This window comes from Ictidomys tridecemlineatus, chromosome 4 (genome assembly GCF_052094955.1).
Source record: "Ictidomys tridecemlineatus isolate mIctTri1 chromosome 4, mIctTri1.hap1, whole genome shotgun sequence".
NCBI lineage: Eukaryota > Metazoa > Chordata > Mammalia > Rodentia > Sciuridae > Ictidomys > Ictidomys tridecemlineatus.
In genome coordinates, this window is record NC_135480.1 from 136,079,497 (window position 1) to 136,104,082 (window position 24,586).

Consider the following 24,586-nt stretch of genomic DNA (forward strand, 5'->3'; position numbering starts at 1 on the left):
GAAATCCCCATCACATGGGAGGCCAAGGCAGGAGGATTACAAATTTGAGGCCAGCTTCAGCAATTTAATGAGGGCCTGCAAAACTTAGGGAGAACCTGTCTCAAAATAAAAATTAAAAAAAAAAAAAAAAGACTGGGACATGGTTCACTGGTTAAGTGCCCCTGTCAATCCCCAGTACCAAAAAAAAAAAAAAAAAAAGAGTCTTCATAGCATCACCTGGTCTTAATTTCATTTATTTACATTCCATCAGAACCTTTTAAGCTCTTATCCAGTTTTTTAGTATATTTCCAGTTTTTGAGGATTCTCTTAGTATTTCCAAGTTATTTGCAAACAAAACCAAAGGTGACATTGTTTTCCAACCACATATTTATCTATTAAGACAGTTGTAAGCATAATTTTCAAAAGAAGTGAGAGAATAATGTGGCATGACTAAGCACAAACTTGTCAAACTTGCCAGTAGATAAGCACATGTGTTCTTTTCACTGCAGGTCACATAGAAGAAGAGCACAATTTTTCTTAGTGTTCAAGGTCATTACAACCTTGTTCAACCTTTAACTGCATATCATAAACACAGACTTTTCTTGGAAAACAATTTCCAGGCTATTGAAAAAAAAGTCCAACTCAGTCTATCATAGTTTTAAAATTATCAAGGAAGATGAACAACACAGTATAAGCAAAATTACTTGTTTCTGTAGGTTAACTCTGTACACTGCAATGGATAAGAAAATTCTCCCATGGATGTGATGATTATCTTACAAGCATTTTTCAGAAGTGAAAAGAGAATTATCAGGACTTTAAATGGATTTTGAAGAGCTAATTTTAAATGATTAAAATTTTGGAAAGCATATCATATGTATGTATGATACAGAGAACTTCTGAAATTATTTTTATTTTAGTATTGAGGATTGTACCCAGAGGCATTTTACCACTGAGTTACACCCCAAGCCCTTTTATCTTTTAATTTCGAGACAGGGTCTTGCTAAGTTGCTTAGGGCCTTGCTGAGTTGCTGAGGCTGGCTTTGAACTTGCGATATCCTACCTCAGCCTCCCAAGGAAGTGTAGCCTTATTGGAATCACAGTTCTGGACCTGCACCTGGCTCTGAAGAATTTTTTAAAGACAAGGTCACAAACCATAGCCAAATCTGACCCACCACCTGTTTTTGTACTTCTGTGAGCTAAGAATAATTTTTACATTTCTAAATGGTTAAGAAAAATCAAAAGAAGAATAATATTTCATGATGTATGACACTTATCTGAAATTCAAATTTCAGTGTCCACGAATAAAGCTTTATTGGAACACAGTCTTCCCATTCATAGGGTAGGGGCTGCTTTCACACTACCATGGCAGAGCCGAATAGTTATAGTAGAGATCTTTTAGTTCACAAGGCCTGAAGTAGTAACAAAAATCTGGCTCTTTCCAGAGAAAGCTTACTAACCCTAAGAACTTTCCTCTGAAGAAACACAAGGCTTCAGTAAATGGAAGTCTTCTTTATCAAGATTTCCCATGTCCATGTCACATTGTTTAAAAAATATATGAACTTAGTGAATGAAAAATCACACACTTCCTAGAAGGATATCGATGTCATAGAATACAATAATAGACATGTTTATTTATAGTCATGCTTATTTTCCCATCTTATGTTAGTGGAGCATATTTGTTAGAAACATGCACTTTAGGGTCACACTTATTGTTTGGAGTTTGGTGAGCTTTCTGTGACCTTAAACTAGTGATTTAGCCTCTTTTTTGGTACTGAGGACTGAACCCCAGATGCTTTACCACTGAGCTAGTCCTTTTTTAAAAATAATTTTTATTTTGAGACAGGGTGTCACTAAGTTGCCCAGGGTGGCCTTGAACTTAATCTTCTTTCCTGAGCCTCCCTGGGATTATAGGCATGTGTCACTATGCCCAGTCCTGTGACTTAGCCTTTTGTAAGCCAAAGGTAGGGCAATGACGACTCCAACCTGATAGACTTGTGATGTCAAGTGGGTAAGTGTGGTGATTTCTTCTCTTTTTTTCCTTCCTTCCTTCCTTCCTTCCTTCCTTCCTTCCTTCCTTCCTTCCTTCCTTCCTTCTTTCTTTCTTTCTTTCGAGGAATTACTTAGCTTGATACCTGGTGTACAATAGGTGTGCAGTATATTTTGACTATTGCCATCATCTGAAAATGTCACTTTCACTCTTTGTTGTCCCACTCCTAAGAGTGCCTGTAACTTCTTTGACAAGGAAATCCACAAGATTCTGCTGGTATACTTTGGAGTAGCCAGAGTCCCTCTCTCTGAACTACTATCTGCAGAAAAATTGTCCTCATTTGTATCTAAGAGCACACTTGACAGGAGAAGGAGAAAAAGGGAAGCTTAGGAAATCTAGAAACAGAGCCACAGTGCTAACATGTTGGGAGGCTGTTTGACAGCTGGATTACAGCTTGCAAGCAGAGCAGCACATTGGGATTATCCCCTCCTGTTAGACTCCATTCCAGCTTTCTCTATGGAGAGCCTGCATTTCTTTGATGGGTTTGTGGATGGAAGCTCCTCTGATTTGATAGCTAGTCTTTTTCTTAGAATGGATATATTTTTTTTTTCATTTTATGTTAGGTTCACATTGCCATTTTTCTTTCATGATTTCCTACTAGAAAACTTCTTGGAGAATCACGGGGTGTGGTTCTTAGAATCTTGGTGATTTTTTTTCACACTGGGCTTGCTCTCATCTGCCTCCTGCCTGAGCCATTCTGCCCTCAGGATCATTATGGCTCTGTATACCCTTGGATGAACCAGGGCCCAGCAAACTCGTGGTTCCTCTGCTATGATGCTTCTCCTCTTTCCTCATTTCTAAGTGGGTCCTGAGCCACCTCAGCCGGGATGCTCTTTTCTGCTCACCAGGGGACACTCTGGGAACAACAGATAAGAACACTTTTTTCCCTTGATTCTCACAAAAGAAATCTCTGCCTAAACACAGCCAGAAGGGGAAAGAAATCCCTGTTAAGCCAACTCTTCCCCCCTACCCCCCCGCAAGTTATTTCAAGAAATATCAGAATTCTAAAAAGTAGCAGAGCTCCCCACAATGCAACTTGGAAACCAAATCCCTACTGGTCTTCTGCTCCCTCCCTATTTTTTAAAATCACATAAAAGAGTTAATTTTACTTCCTGCTTTGGTGTCTTCACATTTCATTTTGAGGAAAATGCCTTTAAATTTGATCCTTGCTCCTCAATGATGGTTGAGCAGGAACTGTTAATTGAATTTAGTCACTCAAAACAAGCACAAAATATTTCAGCATTCTTACATATTCTGGTTGGATTCGTGGTTAAGAAGACAAACACACTCACACCTCAGCCTGGTGTGTGGATAAAACCAAAACAGTCATGCTCACAGGTATGCCCACGAGAGGAAGGGGTGGAGGTGGGCTGTGTCTACTGGAAGGAATAGCTCTCGTCATCGTATTCCAGCTCATCTTCCTCCTCATCCTCCAGCAGTCCATACTTAAATTTTCGGTAGACTGTGCCATCTTGGCTCATGTAGACGATGTCATCATTGTCATCCTCATCATAGTCCTGGTCCCTATACTCGATCATCTGGTCCTCTTCAAAGCTGGTGCCCTCGCCATAGCTGCTCTTATAGGAGGAGTATGACCTGGCAGGGTCAGCCAGCTTTTCATAACCGGCCTTTTGTACTGGCTGGACTCGGCCCCGAGACTTCCTCCAGACGAACACAGCGGCCCCCAGCAGAAGCAGCAGCATGACGGAGGAGGTGATCAAAAGAGCAGTCTTGGAGCGCTCAGCGGCAGACCCAGGCTCACTTCTTCGAAGGATGCACTCATCTTTTGGAAGATGACCCCAAAGGCAGGGGAGAAAAAGAAAAGATGGCAGAAAAGAAACAGAATTGGGGAAATTAGTTTCTTAGGTAAAGAACATCATTTTTAAAAACAAATCTAAAAATGTAAGAATCATGGTCTAATTTTCTTAGGAGGTACACCACCCTACAAAATCTTAGCATGTACCCTATGAGAATCCCAGTCCATACTTGATAAAACCACGCCATCCTTCTAGAACGAGGGTCAATTTGAGATCCAAAGGGAGTTCCCTTATCTCCTCCATCAGTCACGGGTCAGTCTCCAAATGTTCAACGTATCAATTGATTCTTCTATTTCTTTCCTGAGAAAGCATTTCACCATGGACCACGCTTTAGTATTGCTAAATGACATTCTGATTTTTTTCTAAGACTGAGTCCTCTCCCAGCTATGTGTAAGCCTGGCCCACAATAACTATCCTACTCTTCCAGGGCAGGAGAAGATAATTTATAAAATTTTATCCTGTCACTGACTTCTATGACCATGCAGAGCCTTAGAAATTACTTAGATCAATTTAGTTTTTGATAGTTGAGAAAATTAAGGCCATGGAGAGGAAATGTTACATTGTCAGAGACAAGACATTGTGGAACAACCAGAATTCCAGTCCATTAACCTTAACTCCATGGGACAGTCTAGACACCTGAAGGAAACATATAGTGTGACAACTGGTGCTTGGCTTCTTGGAGTTTTGTGCCACTCGCCTAGCAGGAACAGAAGTACTGTACCATTTAAATCCTGCCTACCAACTTGAGTGACAGGGCATTTCTCCTAGCATAATTAGGATTTCTGAAGTTAAGAATTTTGCCCCTTTTTATCCATTGGATTCTGTTTTGATTCCTTGACTGAAAACATGAAGTAACTGAAACAGTGCCGTAGAAGGAAGGATTAAACCATAACTTAGCAATAAGCTCCATTTTCTTACTTTACACTCATTTGTACAGGCGGTATGACTTGAGTAATTTGCTTAATTTATTTCCTTTTCTTTAGCCCACCATACAGGAGTGTGAAAGAGTATAAAAAAGCTGGAAAAAAAAAACTATCAGACCAGGTTGGGTATACAAGTTGTATCCATAAATATTGGTTGGACCACTTGGATCTGCCCCCAGGATTCTTTTATAGGAGAATCTAGATACATTTTACACATTAGCTTAATGAGTATAATAGTGATACCAGGTATGATAATTTATGCTTGCTAAATATCTTGATATTTATTAGGGTGATATTTCCAAATTAAATCTGATTCATCGCTGCTATGTATGTGGTGTGTGTGTGTGTTTAACTTTTAAATATGACTTTATTTTATAGGAAGACTAGACAACATTAAAAATTACTTAAAAATCTTTGATTTAGTGTGTGTGTGTGTGTATATATATATATATATATATATTTTTTTTTTTTTGCTAGTGCTAAATAAGTTTTCCATTTTATTCTCAAACTCAGGGGATTTTGCCTATCAAGCAGAATTCCCTCTTCTAAAGTAATAGCACACCTGGCACAGAGGCACATGCCTGTAATCCCAGAGGCTCAGGAGGCTGAGGCAGATGGATTGCGAGTTCAAAGCCAGCCTCAGCAAAAGCAAGGAGCTAAGCAACTCAGTGAGACCCTGTCTCTAAGTAAGATACAAAGTAGGGCTGGGGATGAGGCTCATGGTTGAGTGCCCCTGAGTTGGATCCCCAGTACCCACTCCCTCCCCCCCCAAAAAAACCATAAAGTAACAGCACTATCATTATTATATTCATCATTGCCAACATGAGCACAGATTTTTTTCCCCTGAGGAAATATTGAAAGCACCAGAGAGAAAGAAAAGCAATCTGTATAGAGCACTTTGAGGTAAATATCACGGGAAGCAAGGAAATCAACAAAAGACCTTCACAGGTTGTCGGGGTGCCACGTGCCATCACATCTTACTCACTCTGCATCCTAGGCTGCAGAGTCACGGTCAGCCTCTGAGATGCAGTTTCTTTGAAGGGGCAGATTACCTCAGTTCATAAAGGAGCAAGTGAGTGAGAATATTTGTCTCTCCCCTTTCTCTCTTTCTCTTTCTTCACATTTGCCTGCTAGACAAGCATTTTGCCACTAAGCTATACTCTAAGAATATCGAGATTTTGCAGAGTTACCCCAGGTGACTCTTCAAGAATCACAGAGGAACCAGGAAACCAGAATAAACAGTTCTTTGTTGGGACAGATGTTCAGAAACACTACACGCGACAGGCACACACTTCTGGTTTCATTTAAAGGCTTCCATGTAGTACAGGTTATTATTCTTAACTGACACAGCATGGATATTAGGCAGTCAGACCCTGAAGGTGGATGTGTAGGGGGAACTGGAGAAAACAGCTGCCCAAAGCGGTGGGAAAACTGAAGAAGGAAAGAATTGATTTTGGTAAAAATGATACTTAGAACCTAATTGAAAAAGCTGATACGAAATGAAAAATAGGGGCTGGTAGTTCAGTGGTAGAATGCTCGCTGGGCATGAAAGAGGCCCTGGATTTGACCCCACCCCACTCCAGCACCACAAAATAAAAATTAAAATTTCAAAAAAAAATTTAAAAGTGTCTAGTAGTAGTTGTGGGTCTGGGATTTTCTTTACTTACACATGGACAGTCTCCCATAAATATTTGCTCAGGAAATAATATATCTGAACCCCTAGGAAATTATCTATTTCTGGACTAGGGAATATATATTAAGAATATAGGAGCCAGGCCAGGAATAGTAGTGCAATCCCAGTGGCTCAGGAGGCTAAAGCAGGGGTATCGATAGTTCCAGGCCAGCCTCCACCATTTAGGAAGGCCCTAAGTAATTTAGCAAAAACCTGTTTCAAAATAAAGAAATAAAAAGGGTTGGGAATGTGGATCAGTGGTAAAGCACTCCTGGATTCAATACCCAGTATATATATATATATATATATATATATACACACACACACACAAATCAGTTGCAGAGGTGTGTGCCTATTGTCTCAGCTCTCAGGAGGCTGAGGTGGGAGGATCACCTGAGTCTAGGAGTTAGAGGCCAGCCTAAGCAACACAGCGAGACCCCATCTGAAATAAACAATACAGAATATGTTTTCCTTTTAGGAATCATTGCATTCAGGATGTTTCTAAGTTTGTGAATAATGAAAATCAAATATCTTCATGGATGGGGATAACAACATTGGAGGTTAGAAGACAGCTGGAGTCTGGAAGTTGGTGAAAGGAGTTTTGTTTCTTCTCTTCCCCCCACTCACCTCTCTTTTTCTCTGTACCAGGAACTGAATGAAGGGGCACTTTACCACTGAGCCATATCCCTATCCCTTTATATATATATTTTTTAATTTTGAGGCAGGGTCTTGCTAGTTTTCTTAGGGCTTTGCTAAATTGCTGAGGCTGGGTTTGAACTTGTGATCCTCCAGCCTGCGGCTCCCTAGTCCCTGGGATTACAGGCATGCACCATTGGCTCAGTTTTGTTTCTTCTTAACCTTTAATGAAAGTTTATTTCTAAAATGCTTTAAGTCTCTATTGCAAGGCTTAGATTTGGTCTGACTTCCACTGAATGATTCTTCAACAGATTCAAAATAATACTGTATTAACCTCCTTGATTGCTAATTTCTTTCCTTTATTTCCCCCAAGAGGGAAGAATAAAAATGGAATGGGATAAATATATAAAGGTCCAATTCTAGACCTATTTGAACTCTAACTTGGGAATCAGTATAGCAGTGGAAAAAATGTGGGCTCTGCTGTCCAAAAGACTCATTTTCTAATTCTAAATGAGCCTCTTAATATTGATGTAGACCTAGATAATCCGAATCCAACCCTTTGGGCTCAATGGTCTTACCTGTAAAGTGGGATCAATAGTATCTACTTGTGGGACTGGGGTTGTGGCTCAGTGTTACAACGCTCACTTAGCATGTGCAAGGCCCTAGGTTTGATCCTCAGTCCCACATAAAAATAAATAAATAAAATTAAAAAGTATAGTGTCCAACTACAAATAAATTTAAAAAATAATATCTACTTGAGAATTGAGATGATGGGCACGAGGTTTCAAGTACAGTAGGCATACAGCAGGCACTCAGTGAAAGGTAGCCTGATTGATTTTCCTGAACTTTCCATCCTCCTCTTCTGTGGCTGTCATTGCTTTCTGAGGCCAGACCCTCCCTCTGCAGGCTGTCCCCGTCCCCTTACCCATGCTTTCCTGGCAGTCACAGCACTCCTGGGTGTTGGAGGGGCTGGAGGTGTTACAACAGTGGAGACAGCGGCCGTCGTCCATGTGCAGCAGCAGGGACGCGGGGCACATGGTGCAGTTCTTGGTGCCGGGGCCCTTGCATTCCATACAGTTCTCGTGGCATTTTTCACAGTTGAATTTCTCTCCCTGTTAAGAATAATCAGGAGGTTGTTTGTGAGTGCAGAGGGATGAACAAGGTACTGGTATTTCCCAGTAAGAATTCCATCTTGTCTCTCTAAGGAGGCAAGCCTGTAGGGGCAGCAGAAAGATGGTGTGTTCTGGGCAAAAGACAGACACAACTGTCTGCAACTGGATGAAACCATTCCTGGGCCCTGACCTCTGACCCCTGCTCATAACAAGAGTAGGAGAACAGGCTTCCACAATAATTTGTTATAAAGTGACAGCTTCTGTTCTCTCTCTCTTTTTTTTTTTTGGTAATGGGATTGAACCAGGGGTACTTAACCATTGAGCAACATCCCCAGCTCTTTTTTATATATTTAGAGACAGGATCTCACTGAGTTGTTTAGGGCCTTGCTGAGTTGCTAAGGTTGGCTTTGACTTTGCCTCAGCCTCCCCAGCTGCTGGGATTACAGGTGTGTGCCACCACACCCAGTATCCTGTGCTCATCTTAAGACAGCTCAGGTCAGATATTAGTTTTGTCTGGCCCGCACTATGTAGCCTTAAACCGTTTAAAACATTCTGCATTCATTTCTCACATTTCAAAAGTAGAATATTTCATATATACATCAGTTCCTAATTTCTCTTTAAAATCTAGAAGACCTGTCAACTGGATTCATCATTTTAACATGTTCATGTCACTGACAAAGTTGAGTGCCCCCTCACTTTTGTTTTTTGCTTTCCTGTGTGACACAATTCCCAGCATTTGCTATCATATCACTAACACGTAGGTAATGCATCAATATCCACTTTCCAGCAAGCTGGAACTGTGGTTTTCATTCCCCCAGTGTCCTTCTTTCACTCATGTATGTTAGTTACCTGTGTAGCTTCCTTGATCACTGGATTCTTGTGGCTGGGACCCAGAATGATGTTAATTGTGACCATGTAGCTAAAGCAATTAAATCTTATTAGGAAGAGAGTCCAGAGATGAGAAAAAAGTGGCTTCCCTCCTGACAAGTTGTTCTTTGCTTGGTGCTGGAATTGTGGGTCAGGAGAGATAGCTTCCTATTCTACTGTGTAACTTTGCAAGTATGGTGAAATAGAAAAAGACGAACAGAGGGGCTGGGGGTATAGCTCAGTGGTAGAACACTTGTCCAGCATGTGCAAGGCCCTGGATTCAGTTCTCAGCACCCTCCCCAAAAATTGCTTTCTTGAACATCTTGGAATATTTTAGATACTGCTACATTGTTTTCTCAGCTGTTATTATCTCACAAATCCTCTGGGTTCAGTTCCAGCTTTGTTATTTACGATTCTTGTGATATTTTAGAAAATTACTTAACCTCCATGAACTTAAGCTTCTCCAAACTGTGATGAGAGGTGGTGTCGGAATTTAAAGAGCACCTATATTCAAATAGATTCGTTTGTATTAATTTCACTATGGAGAGATTTACATGTTTCCTAAAGTTTGGAAGCACAATCAAGAAATTAGTATACTTGGCAAACCCAAGTGTTCTGTGGAAGCAAATCTCGATCCTTCTGAATATATTGTGCAGAAGAGGTGGAGTAAATGAAAGATCAACAGCAGCATGGATCCTCTTTTACTCAGATGTTTCTGGTTAGACAGCAGAGGGTAAGAGAGAAGAGATTTTGTATTTCTGACCTAATAGTCTTACAAAGACTGAAACTTCTGTGGTCATGAATAACAGATGTAGGGTTCATTCTGAGGTCCTCATTACTTAACATCTCATTATTTATCTTAGATCTTCTCGATTTCTGTGCTTTACATAAAGGCTACAGGTAAATAGCACCATTATTTCATGATGTCATGAAGGATTTCACAATATTGGGTCTAAATTATAGTAAATGTAGGAATTTTAGAACTTTTTGACTGCCCAGAATGATATGCAGAAACTGAGTTCACATTCTCTCTAAATAGGGCAGAAAGCCAGGTATGGTGGTACACACGTATAATCCTAGCGATTTAGGAGGCTGAGGCAGGAGGATTGTGAGTTGAAAGCCAGCCTCAGCAACTTAGTGAGGCCCCAAGCAACTTAGTGAGAACCTGTCTCAAAATAAAACATAAAAAGAGCTGGAAATGTAGCTGTTAAGTGCCCCTGGGTTAAATCCCTGGTACAAATATATATATAATTATACATATATATATAAATTTATATGATTTTTATAATTATACATATATATAAAAATAGGGCAGAAAGCACACTGTCCCAGCTCTCCAGTACCTCTCCCACTCTGTATTTTCCCACAAGACAGTCGGAGTTGCAGATTCCACCCATGAGGTGGTAGTTCCACACACAGGACAAGCAATCTGATCCTCCTTTTCCTGAAAGAAAAAAAAAATTCCAAGTTATTAGATTGAACCTTAGTTTCCCTTTCTTCCTTCTTCCTTCCTTTATTATTATTATTTTGTGTGTGTGTGTGTGTGTGCTGGGTATCAAATGCAGAATCTGGCACATGACAAGCAAGCACTCTACCACTGAGCTACATCTCTAGACTTTCTTTTTCATTCCCCCCCACATCTGGTCACATCCCCTCACATCTGGTCAGGAACACTAAAGAACAAGGACTATGTCAAGTGAATTGAAGCAGAAGACAGGTATAATGGTGCACACCTGTAATTCCAGCAACTCAGGAAACTGAGGCAGGAGGATCGAAAGTTCAAGGCCAGCCTCAGCAAGTCAGCAAGGCCCTGTCTTAAAATTTAAAAAGGACTAGGGAAGTGTCTTTAGTGGTAAGGTGACCTTGGGTTCAATCATCAGTAACAAAACAAACAAGAACCCCAGAATTTGAAGCAGAAAGATGAGTTGCTTGAGGATATGGGGGGAAAGCCTACAAGACAAAGTGAAGGCCTATGTGTTATCTAATTAGTCCAAATTAGGCAGACTCAGCTGGAAACTGCAGATTGGGGATGACAGATCTTTAATTACAGCAAGAGAAAGATTTTCAGAGAATAAGAAGTCATGTAAAAAGTTTATAAAATCATTAATTGTCCTTCTGTTTATTGTTTAACTAGTGGGCAGGATGATGGCTGCTGATTTGGAGGAGGGTCCTTGTACTTGGTGTTGAGTAAGTCATGAATACACAGACAGCACTCGTTTGAAGTTTGAGGGACAAAAATATTCAGCAGATCATGTTGTCAAGATTCTTAATTTTGGGACTGGTAGTGGTGATAGATTCCTTTGAAATTCTCTTGAGGGCTATAAAATCTCTCCTTAGAAATCTTAACACCCTGAGGCTGGGATGTAGTTCCGTGCTAGAGCACTCGCCTGGCATGTTCAAAGCCTTTGGTTCTAATCCTCAGCAGGACAGGGGGGAAACATTGACATTCTTTGCAAGTAAGTATTCATTTCTTCAATGATGGGAACAAACCTAGGGTCTTGTGCTTGCTAGCCACACCCCAATCCTATCCTGTTTATTAATGATGATGATTATTATTTTGGTGCTGGGGATTGAACTCAAGGCCTTGTGTGTGCTAGGCAAGCGCTCTACCCCTGAGCTACATCCCTAGTCCTATTTATTATTTTCACATACATGCAAATGTTGGTGCAATGTCAACCATCCAAGGTTACTTAGGTAATTTTAATAGTCAAGATTCAAACTCAGTTTTGTTGACTCACAGTCCAGTGCTCTTTCTACCACACTATCCACTTTAACATATGAACCATCAAACAGGAGAGGTGTGAACCTATGGACTGTTTCCTGTGGAGGCAACACCTCCTTTTCCCAATGCATACATCCCAAGAATGATGGATCCAAATATTTCCTTCTACGCAGTATCAAGGGACAGCTTCTGGAAAGAGTTTGGGGGACAGGAGACCTGAGCTCTAGTTCATGTTATGAGGAAAGGCCCTGGCATTTCTGCTAAAAGTTTCAAAGAATGAGTGTAAGAGAGGTGGGCATAGAATGTGCCTGGCATTTCGAGTTGGAACTTGAGCAACGGGAAATATATCTTTCCATCAGGACGAGGCTCTGAAGGGTGGTTAGTTGAACTTGACATAAAACCCAAGAGTTCTGTCCTTCACATTCAAAAAGGAGTTGACTTTTCCTGTCTTATTTGTGAGTTCAGTAATCTGAACTGTTGTTTCCATGCAAAAATGAATCCTGAGCTCTGAACAATAACTTAGACAATAAACCTTTAGGATGTATCTCCTCAGGTTGGGGGCTGTAGCTCTAGCTCTAGCTTTATACAGAATTTTTGTATCATCTGGAACACAATTGTGGTATGTGATCCTCTCTTCATTTTCTCATATTTTTCTAAAATAAAGCTTAAATGTCTTCCTGTTAACCTTTTTAAATACAAGATTTAATTTTGGGGTTTGGGTACAGGGGATTGAACTCAGGTGTGCTTAACCACAGAGTCACATCTCCAGTTCATTTTTTAAAAAATATTTTATTTAGAGACAAGGTTTTCCTAGGTTGCTTAGTGCCTCACTAAGTTACTGAGGCTGACTTTAAACTCATGATCCTCCTACCTAAGCCTCCTGAGTTGCTGAGATTACAGGGGTGCACCACCATGCCCAGCCAAAAATCTATGTTTTTAATGAAGAGAAATTAAGGATGACATGTGATCTCACCTACATGTGGAGTCTTTAACAATGGAATTCATAGAAGCAGAGAGTGGCTACCAGCAGAGGCTGCAGGGGTGGGAGGAATTAGAGGATGTTGGTCAAGAGTACAAAGTTTAGTCAGGAGACATACACTTTTTGAGATATATTATACAGCACGGTTAGTAACAGTGTATTGTAAATTTCAAAATTGCTGAGAGTAATTTTGGATGTATTTAGTCCCTAAACTGATAATTATTTGAGGTGATGGATGATGAGTTTATCAGCTTGATTTAATCCTTGCACATTGTATGTATGAATATCACTTTGTACCCCACCATACATGCAATTGTAGTTTGTTAACTTACAGTGAATTAAATTAAGGATATGAAAAGGGGGATGGAGGCAAGGACAAGGTTAGATCACAAAATTTATACTTTAAAATCAGTTACATTACAATTAGTTCTTTTCTTTTTCTTTTTAGTAGTGTTCAGGATTGTTCCCAGGACCTTACTTATGCCAAGTATTTGCACCATCACTGAGTCTTTTATTATTAATAATTATTTATTTCTTTTTACTGGGGATTGAACCCAGGGGTGCTCTACCACTGAGCTACATCTCCAGTTCTTTTTATTTTTCATTTGAGATGAGTGTTTTAGTCAGTTTTTTTTCTTTTTTTTTTTTTTTTTTTTTTGCTGCTGCCACTGAAAGACCCAATCAGAATGAATTAAATGGAGGAAAGGTTTATTTAGGGGCTCATGGTTTAGAAATCTCAGTCCATAGTGGATGGCTCCATTCCTTGGGGCTCAAGGTGAGGTAGGACATCATGGTGGAACAGTGTGGCAGAGGGAACCAGCTCACATGGTGATCAGAAGGGAGAGGGAGAGGGAGAGGGAGAGGGAGAGGGAGAGGGAGAGGGAGAGGGAGAGGGAGAGGGAGAGGGAGAGGGAGAGGGAGAGGGAGAGGGAGAGGGAGAGGGAGAGGGAGAGGGAGAGGGAGAGGGAGAGGGAGAGGGAGAGGGAGAGGGAGAGGGAGAGGGAGAGGGAGAGGGAGAGGGAGAGGGAGAGGGAGAGGGAGAGGGAGAGGGAGAGGGAGAGGGAGAGGGAGAGGGAGAGGGAGAGGGAGAGGGAGAGGGAGAGGGAGAGGGAGAGGGAGAGGGAGAGACTCCACTCTCCAGATACAGAATATATACCCATGGCCACGCTCCCATGAACTACTTCCTCAAGCCACACCTGCCTCCAGTTACTACTCAGTTAATCCCACCAGGGATTAATTCACTGATTAGATTAATGCTATAACCCCATCATTTCTCCTCCAAACCTTCTTGCATTGTCTCACACGTGAGCTTTTGGGGAACAACACATCTAAACCATAACAATGAGGGTCTTGCAATGTTGCCCAGGCTGGCCTTTAACTTGTGATCCTTCAGTCTTGCTACTTGAGTGGTTGGGATTACTGGTGTGTGATGCTGTGCCCAGCTTTACTTTATTTTTAATCAACATATGATTATACACTTTATAGGTACAATGTGATGTTTCCATATGTGCGTGTATTGTATAATGATCAAATCAGGATAGCATATCCTTCAACTCAAATATTTATTGTTTACTTGAAGATTCAAAATTCTCTTTTCTAGCTATTTTGAAATATACATTATTTTTGACTATATAGTCACCCTACTGTGTAATGGAACACTGGAACTTACTCTTGGTCTAACTGCAACGATGTGAGGGCCACTCTTCTCCCTCACTCCTACTAATTTGGCTATGGCCCAGACCTGACGTAATACCTAAAGTACCTGTCATCTTAGGGTGACAGATCAGTGACTATTTACATACCCAACACTGATTTACTGCAAAACCTGTACACTTAGGGACCAAGAATCTTTCACAAATGTGAAGTTTGTTAATTTTCAGAATTTTTTTTTATTGTTTTCATGTTTAAAACCCTAAATTTATGATTATTGCTAAGGAGCCTTGGGGCTGAAAAGACAGGCATTTTGGCATTTCCTTAAAATTTAGAGCAGCTCACCATCTGCTTTCCCTCAGAATGACTCCCCTGGGATGCCTTCAACAAATCCAGCCCCTGGGTCCGGCTGTGTGCACCGCTCTACACAGAGAGGGGCGGCTTGGGAAAGTTAGGGGGCTTTGGTTATCCAGTCTGGATTTTTATTCCAAACAATTTTATGAGGATGATAAATAAAAAAGTTAAGCGTGCATAGGCAAGAAATGAACTAATTAAGGAGGCACCAGTTGCACACAAAGGTATACATTAGGCCTGAGCTTGCTGTGTCTCCCTACTCCCCGTCCTTGGTGCTATTATAATTTTTCTTTTTAACATCCTAAAAATATTGGTCAGGGCTGGGGATATAGCTCAGTTGGTAGAGTGCTTGCCTTGCATGCACAGGCCCTGGGTTCAATCCTCAGCACCAAAAAAAAAAAAAAAAAAAAAAAGACTCTAAAAATATTGGTCAAAGAGAATGAAATAGAATTTGACAAATATCTTTTTTTTTCTTTAGGTTGCCAAACTTTTTCTGCTATTCTCACATCCTCATTTTTTAGTATGATAGTTAATAATTTAAGAAGGAATTTACCCTTTGATTTTCTACCCAAGTTATAACCTAATAGAAAAACTTGTCCCTAAATGTTGTAATCTACATGTTGCAGCACGAGAGGACAGCACCAGATTCTCCATTCAAGGGCATATGAGATGTGAAAAGAAAGGATAACAGAACGAATGAGCATCACAGAGAGAAAACTTTAAATAGGCAAGTTCTAGGGTTTAAGCAAAATCTAGGAAAAGACACAAACACTCAGATGTCTTCAGAATTCACCCCAAACACTCTCAGAAATCCCTGGAATACTATATCAGGAACACTGTGTTTGATGAACTTTTAAGCTTGGGAATGCTCAAAACCATCATTCTTAAAATCATCCAGGAAATATGAAACCCAATTTGAGAAATTGTATAGTTTTTCAAATTATGCTTATGATATCACTAATGTTTTCCCCAATCTCCATAAAAAATGTTTCTTTCTTTCTTCTTGGTACTGGGGATTAAACCCAGGGGTGCTGAGCTATATCCCCAGACCTTTTTATTTTGAGACAGAGTCTCACTAATTTGCTGAGGCTGGCCTTGAATTTGTGATCCTCAGCCTCCTGAGTTGCAGAATAAAGAATTGAAACAAAATCTCTCATAAGACAAACACTCCAAAGAATACGTTAAGGAAAATAACAAGGGCTGGAAATGCAGCTCAGTGGTAGAGTGCTTGCCTAGCCTGTGCAAGGTCCTGGACTCCATTCTTAGTGCATACACACACACACACATACACACAAACCACACTCAGCAATTAGAATATGAATTCACTTCAGATAGTATTAATTTCATCGAAAAGTCTATCAAAGGCTTCAAAATTAATATTTAAGATATTAAAAAATAAAAAATGACATAACATCCACACATATATTAAATTATGAAACAAACAGGAAAATATAAAATTAAAATAGGCTTAAAAAGAAATAATTAATATCTTAAAAATAAAATAATCACCTAAATTAAAGATAATAAATGGTGTGAAATTTAGACTAAACACACTCAGAAACAAATAGAAATAGAACAGAGGGGAAATAGAAGAGAGGCTGAAGAATTATTCTAGTAGAAGTCATAAGCAGTCAAAGAGATAAATTATAAAGAAGGAGACATAGAAGATAGAATAAGAAACTCTAGATTATGTTTAGTAGGAGTTCTAGAAAAGGAGGTTGGAAGGAAGGATGGAGAAGCAATATCTGAAGATCTAATAGCTGAACATTTTCCAATTTACAAAAAGACATTAGGATGAATTTGCTTCCTACATGTGTATTCGTTTATTCAATGCTTTATGAGCACTTACTATGTGTTGCACTCTGAACTAATCAGGGGACACAAAATGAATGTTGTATAATCCTTGCTCACACTAGAGAAACTATGAGTAGGAGAGAAGGATGTGTTTAATTAAAATCTAAAAAAAAATTGCTGCAATAAATTGTTCAACTCCAGAATTAGGAAGAAGGAGGAAGATGACTTTTGGGAGGGCTAAGAGAAGCTCCACAGAGCAGCTGTTGTCCAAGCTGAGTTTCTGAGAATTCCCTAGAGTGCTGTTCCTCAGGAAGAGGAACGAGGAGGCATGAAAGAGCATGGCATATCTGGTGGCTCTTGAGTGGCTCTGTGTAGTCCCAGGTGGGTCTAGAATACACAGAAGAAGAGTTAAAACGAAAGTTTATTGTTTTTGTTGTTGTTTTGGTACTGAGGATTGAACCCAGGGGTACTTACACACTAAGCCACATTCCCAGCCCTTTTTATTTTTTATTTTGAGTCAGGTTCTTGATAAGCAAGTCTGGCCTTGAACTTGCAATCTTGCTGGGATTATAGGCATGTGCCACCATGTCTGGTGAAGACTGAAATTTAAGAGACTGAACGGAGAAAGATTTTAAAGCACCTTTAAAAATAAAGAACATTTACTCTTTCTGCCATCTTTCCATGTCTCCATAATGGTGTGCATGAATGTCCTGGCTGATGCTCTCAAGAGCATCAACAATGCCCAAAAGAGAGGTAAGTGCTAGATCCTTATTAGGCTGTACTTCAAAGTCATCATCCATTTTCTAACCATAATGATGAAGTCTGGTTACATGGGTGAATCTGAAATCATCAATGACCACAGAGCTAGGAAAGTTGTTGTGAACCTTACAGGCAGGTTAAACAAGTGTGGAGGGGTCAGTTATAGATTTGATGTGCAGTCCAAAGTCCTAGAAAAATGGCAGAATGATCTGCTCCCATCCTGCCAGTTTGGTTTCACTGTATTGACAGCCTCAATTGGCATCATGGACCACGAAGAAGCAAGGCGAAAACACATAGGAGGGAAAATCCTGGGATTCTTTTTCTAGGAAAGTAAAACATACATACAAATAAGATGCTTCAATGGGAAAAACGGGGACAACATTGATTGCATGCTCATTGAAGGGTTATATATAAATGCATGCTCACAAACAGGATGACTTAGGGACACAAAAAGGGTCTCCTCCAGAGAAAATTCAGTGCAATACCCACCAATATTGAAAGAATTTTTTAAAAATGAAGCAACTGATTATAGAATTTTTTTATAGTAGCTGGATGCAGTGGCATATGCCTTGTAATCTCAGTGACTTGGGAAGATGAGGCAGGAGCATTACAAGTTTGACGTCAGCCTTGACAACTTCATGAAGCCTTGTTTTAAAATAAATACCAAAAATAGTTGGGGTTAAGCTGGGCACGGTAACACACGCCTGTAACCCAGAGACTCAGGAGGCTCAGGCAGGAGGATCCCAAGTTTGAGGCCAGCTGTGTAACTCATTGAGACTTTATCTCAAAAGAACTAGGGATGTAGCTCAGTGTTTATTTAATCCCTACTACTGAAGAAATAAACAAACAAACCAAAACCAAACCAAAAACTAAAAAGGGCTGGGATATAGCTCAGAGGTAGAGCATGTGCCTAGCATGTTGAGACCCTGGGTTCCATCCCCACTGCTGGAAAGAAAAAAAAAAAGATCTATCTATCTATCTATCTATCTATCTATCTATCTATCTATCTGAGATAATTTTAAAGCAGAACAGTTATGTACCTTACCAGTCATTAATAGTTACCTAGAAAGTTTTATCAATTAAAACATTACAGAAGCATTTATTTCTTACATATTAAGAATAATTAATTCACTGTGGGCTGGGGCTGTAGCTTCGTGGTAGAGCACCTGCCTTGCACATGTGAGACACTGGGTTCTATCCTCAGCACAACATAAAAATAAATAAATAAAGATATTGTATCCATCTACAATTAAAAATATATATATTTAAATAAAAAGAGAATAATTCACCGTGATCATCTTGTTATGGCAGGATATGGAGTAAATGAGCAAATGTGAATTTCAGAATGAGCACCCAGGCACTAATGTTCAGGATGACTTGGGAGCAGGGAAAGGTCAGCGTGACTTGTTGGCTACTTCAAAGGTCTGATAACAAATGTTAAAAATGGAAAATGAGGATAATGAGCATGGAGAAGGAGAATAATGTTAAGAGGAATATTTGGAGATGGGACCAATAGCTCTTGGAGTGGAACTATTAAAGGTAGGCAGGAAGCAAGGGAAAAAGAAGAGTCAAGGATAAGTTCAAGGTGTTACCCTGGGCAATGGGAGAACTGGCATCGATTTTAAGAATCTGTGCAACAAACAAATAGGTATCTGGAAAATAGGAATGGGAGAGTTTGAGGCAGATGTCTTAGGGAGTTCTGGGAGTGAAGAAAATAATGAACTTCCCTAGGCAAATGCAACAGGTGGAGAAGGAAGATGGAGGAGGTGAACAACACTCCTAGAGGAGACCATGCCTGTATCTGGGCCTTAAAGAATGAGGAATCTGAAGGGGCAGCAAGACGTCACCGGGAAATGCAGAGGCTGACTGAACAGAGAGGGCTGATGCCTGGGCACCAGGCTGGGAAACAGAGGAACTGCCAAAGGTGGGGAGGAGGGAGACAGGGACAAATCAGAAAGGGAACCTTTCCACTTTCCCTCTTGCATGTGCAAAAACACAGATCCACTCTCACCTTTGCATTTTTTGCAAGTCGGATGACATCTCTCACAGGTCCAGGTGTTTTCTTCTGCATAGTAATGCTCTGGGCAGGTGCGATAACACTCTCCCTTGGAGGCGAGCAGAAAAAAGTAGGTATCGCAAGACAGGCAGTCTGTGGGCTGTGGACCCCGGCATGCCTTGCAGCTCTTGTGGCACCTCTTACACTGGCCAGTGGAGATTTCTGCATAATATCTGAAAGCAAAGGGAGTGAAGATGGAATACAGCAGTCCCTGGGTATCTGCAGGGGGTTAGTTCCAGGACCCACTACAGAGATACTAAAACCCATTGAAGGCTCAAGTCCTTTCTATAAAACAGGGAAGCATTTGGATATAACCTACAAATATCCTCCTTTAAACTCTAAATCATCTCTAAATTACTTACAGTACCTAATGCAGTGTGAATGTTAAATAAATAGTTGTCATGCTACATAGTTTGGGGAATAATGACAAGAAAAAAGGTCTGTACACTATTGATACAGATGCAATTCTTTTAACAAGTATTTTCCATCTTTGATCCCATGTGGAACCTGCAGATGTGAAGGGCTGATTGTACTAATCTTTGCTCCTAAATTGGGTGTGGTGAAAAAACACAATGAGTCATACAGAATTCATTTACAAGCTGAGTGACTTTAGCCTCTTTACTCACTTTACTCATTAAACTCATTTCTATGATACTAGCAAATTTAATGATTCTCAGTTTTCTTATCTGTAAAGTGGACATTACAATCCGTCCCTTGCTAGCTGTGAAGATTATACTGGATAACACCTAGGGAAAGATGCAGCAGTCACCGGTAATTGTTAGCTACCTCTGTCTTTTTCTTCTATTCACTGCTCCAGATTCAAGCTTTAAGCTGTGTTGAATAGGATTGGGGAATTGGAGACATTTTTAGATGGACCTCTGAGTGGTTTTTCTTAACTTAAAAAGCATCTTGAAATAGAAAGTGACATGTAGTGAAATTAACCTTTACCAAATAGATGTAACCTCCTTTGAAAAGATTTTTGGAGACTAAATTTTTCCTATATTTTTATTGGTGCATTAAATTGCACATAATGGTGAGATTTGTTGTTATATATTTGTACCACTGCACACAGTATAACAATATAATTTGGATAATTTCATTTATTCCCCATTATTTCCCCTTTTCCTCTCCCTAGTCCCTTTCTTCTACTCTACTTATCTCTCTTTGATTTTCATGAGATCCCTGCCCCTCCTTTTTTTTTTCTTTTTTCCTCTCTAGATTCCAAATGAGATGATGGTGATGATGATGATGATGATGATGATGATGATTTGGTACTGGGGATTGAATCCAGGGGCCCTTAACCTCTGAGCTACATCCCCAGTCTTTTTATTTTTTAGTTTCATTAAACTGCTTAGGGCTTTGCTGAGTTGCTGAGGCTGGCCTCAAACCCTTGGTCCTCCTGCCTCAGCCTTTTGAGTCACTGGGATTACAGGTATGTGCCACCTTTCCAGGCTGAAGATTAAAATTTTAAACTTATTTTTATTGGTACATTATAATGATATAATGGGATCCATTGTGATATATTCTTACATGAACATGGTATAGTTTATTTTGCTTCATTCTCTGTTATCTGCATCTCCTCTTTTCCTCCCTTCCTCTTGCCTCAACCCCCTTTCCACTAGGGGTCTCTCTTCTATTTTCACAAGGTTTCTCTTCTTTCCTTTTTTCTCTCTAGCTTCCACATATGAGAGAATGCATGTGATCCTTGAGTTTTAGAGTCTGGCTTTTTATTCTTAGCCTGATTTTCTCCAGTTTCATCCATTTTCCTGCAAATGATAATATTTTGTTTTTCTTTATGGTAATAAAATACAATTGTGTATATTTAGCATATTTTCTTTTTCCATTCACCCACTGATGGACATCTAGGCTGGTTCCATAATTTGGCTATTGTGAATTGCACTGCTACTAACATTGCTATGCATGTATCACTGTAGTATGGGCAAGTCATTGAACTTCTTGAGCCTTGGTTTCCTAATCTGTAAAATGGAGAAATTAAGGAAAGGCTAGGGATGTAGTTCATTGGTAGTACATTTGCCTAGCATGCATGATGCCCTAGGTTTGATCCCCAACTCTGCAAAAATAAAACAAAACAACAACAAAAACAAAACTGAATAGACTAATACCAACCTCATGAGACCATTGTAAAATAAAATCATAATATAAAGATACATTGTGAGTGGAAATGCTTAGTAAACTCTCTTCTCATCTATTATAGAGATGAGAAGCATCAAGAGGAACCATAGTGAGGGAAGACTGATCAATTCTAAATAGGTTTTAAAATTTATCAAAGAGTTATGCTAAAAAGAAAGGCAGTGGGGAGTTTGCTGGCTCATATTGAAAGAAGACTCCAACATCACTGCTTAAGATGAAGACTTATCTTAAATACTCATCTTAACAGTGGTTTAAGATGAGGGGATTGTGAAATCTCTTGATCCTCAGAGCCTTGAGGACGATCTTATGCATAAACACAGACAGAAACATGAAACTTAGAGAACCCTCTGTGAGGCTAAACATCAGAATCATTATTGTATTGAGACTCAGAGAATCATATACCTGCCTTTCCAAGACAAAGAGATTTAACACACAAGGCTCATATCATGATGCAGAAAACTGATTTTACAAAAGGAATCCTACTTCATCAATATTCCAGTTTTTTCTCTGCTTCCTGGCTACCATGAACTAAGGAACTTTCTATCCTATGCCCTTCCACCTTAATGTTCTGCCTCATTGCAGGTCCAGAGAAACAGAGTCCATAGACCATAGACTGAATCACTTGAAACCCTGTCAATACCAGCAGACATGCAGAAAGCTCTCAGATCCAGACCTATGCTGAATATGTGGGTGGAAAACAGGAAGAGAAGCATATCAAGAGAAAGTGGACAGAAGATAGTTGGCAGGAGGTAGAGAGAAAGTGGCTAAATCTAAGAGCCTGTCCTGCTGACTGCAGAACCACTATTCCTGCACCAATAGCTGTGCAACTACCAGCAGTCAGAAAGAGAAATTTGAGCCCTAATCCAGGAGAAATAAAGATAAGAGCATTGGGGGAAATTTCCTACTCTGAGCTTGCACATATAAGTTCCTGGGCAGAATCTCTCTCATAGGAAAAGGAACAGGTCAAAAAATTAAAAGACCAAAGAAAGACTTTCTCCAATAGGAAACATTAAGGACAATCCTGCCAAGCTCTTTGAAGTTCCTGAAATGCGGTAGCTAAGACCTGAGTGAAATAAACTACTGGTTCTGTCACTGATGTAGGGCCAGGGGGCTCATGTAGAAGCCTTACTGTATTTAATTTGATAAAATGTGGTGTGGAAAGGGTTTGAAATCAAGCATGTCTCCTGAAAAGACCAGTTTTTATTTTTATGGCCGTGTTTCTCTTTTTTCCTTTTCAATCTAAACTACCAGTTAACACTCATCATGGTTGTAGGCTGTGCTGAATGTGCACATCCAGGGAAACCTTTCCTGTCACCAATTAGTGTTTGAAGCTTCTCCTGCTGGGGAAGTCGGCTGTGAGATGCATTCTGGTTCTCCTGATCATGGATTTAGGGTTGAACTCTTTCCTGCTTGGAGACATGCTCATTGCTCAGACTGTGGGGCAGTGGCTGCAGGTCACAGTGAAAGTCTCCCAACGAAGGAATTGTTGTGTTTCCCTAATTCCCACCATAGTTGCCCCCAAACAGTAAGCACTCAGGCTTGTCTTTCTGGTAGGAAGTTAGTCTACCAATGTTGATTCATGAAGGAACCTAATGCTCCTTCACATAACTTTGCCTTTGGAGTATATTTATTGCAAGTTATGTTTCCTAAGATATGAGCTTATCATGGGGGTGGTGCCTGAGTAAAAAATAATTTTTGTTCTTAAAAATTTTTTCTCCAATTCTTCCACATTAAAGAGGTCCACAGAAACCCACGCTTCTCCTCCTCTCCCTTGGGTAACTTCACACATGGTGGAACCATTTTCTTAATTCCATGGTCTGCATTCTCTTTAGACCACAGGATCACACCCCTCTTTTAGTGTGTATGTACTTAAGAGTAATGAAAAACTGCATGTGAGAAAGATGGAGGTTCTTGACATGGGATCCAGATCTTTATACATCCTTCTTACGGTAAAGTGGAAGGGCGAAGCAGGTAGGCTCACCCCCCACTCTTGTCTGGTAAGTTCCTTTCTTCACTGACCCACACAGCTGGTGTTTTTCAAGAGCTTCTAATGTTTATAATTCTGCATGGAATGTTGTAGTAGTATAACAGTAGGAGTTCCCCCAGACCCCTCAGGAGCTTATAATTTTCTTGGAAAGACATACAGGTATAAGAATAAGGTCTTAAAGAACAAAATTTGTCTTAACTCACATTATTCAAACAAATAATGTTTGTGCTCTAATTGAATATGTATTTAATAAATGAGTGAGTGAAGGAAGAAGATACATAGAAATGTAAGGTGGTATATAGCACTATAACAGATGAAGTAAGCAGAGGTTGCTATGACTGAAAGGAACAGATGTGCCAATTTGGCTGAAAGACTTTAGGGAAGGCCCAAGGATAGAGCCCTTTGATTGGGGTCCGGAAATTCTCAATGTCCTAGGTTCTTGATTGGGAAGCAGTGAGCAACATGTCTATAATCAATCTTTCTCTTTACTGGGATGCCCGTGTGTGTGTGTGTGTGTGTGTGTGTGTGTGTGTGTGTGTGTGTAATCCAGCTACACTCTTCCAATTATGCTTGTTATCAGGCCTTCTGATAAACACACTCTTTATCTCTGAAATGCTTCCAGAAGGATACATCAGTTGTATCTAGGATGTGTATGATAACTAATCCTGTATTCATGGATTTATGGGAGGTTTGACAGGTTGCAGAATTAATGGGGTATAAATGTAGATGTTAACGGAAATTGTTTCTTTTGTAAAATCCATGATTCATTTGCAGAACTTAGATCCTGCATATTAAACTTGAATCAGAACAAATCCTAAAACTGAAGAAAAATAACATCCATTAGCAGTCTTGGGCTTCTCTGAGGAAGGGAGGTGTTGTTGCCTCTGCCTTGGCAGTGCTATCAGTGAGGCTGGGCATTGGGTAAGATCTATAGCTTACATGAGTCTGATTTGACCATCAGACCCTTTGTATTCTCTCACTGGGTCACTCTGCGTCTCCTGTTTCTCTTCCATCCTTGTGAGTGGGCTCACCTTTGCTCCTTACTGGTAGTGAGAATTTAATCTGACTTCATTTGTGTTTA

At 40.0% G+C, this 24,586-nt stretch overlaps 1 protein-coding gene and 1 pseudogene across 2 annotated transcripts in view; one reads left to right on the forward strand and one right to left on the reverse strand.

The window, feature by feature from the left end:
• Window positions 1-217: 217 nt before the first annotated feature.
• Window positions 218-24,586, reverse strand: part of Pcsk5 (proprotein convertase subtilisin/kexin type 5) — a 432,587-nt gene continuing 408,218 nt past the window's right edge. For both annotated transcript variants that reach the window (XM_078047476.1, XM_078047475.1), the window contains 4 exons: window positions 19,323-19,540; window positions 10,397-10,497; window positions 8,000-8,186; window positions 218-3,809 (listed from right to left, as the gene is read on the reverse strand). In XM_078047476.1, the coding sequence (XP_077903602.1) occupies window positions 3,403-3,809; window positions 8,000-8,186; window positions 10,397-10,497; window positions 19,323-19,540 (913 nt within the window). In that variant the 3' untranslated portion in view covers window positions 218-3,402. The remainder of the gene's footprint in view (window positions 3,810-7,999; window positions 8,187-10,396; window positions 10,498-19,322; window positions 19,541-24,586) is intronic.
• Window positions 17,245-17,637, forward strand: LOC106144836 (small ribosomal subunit protein uS8 pseudogene; annotated as a pseudogene).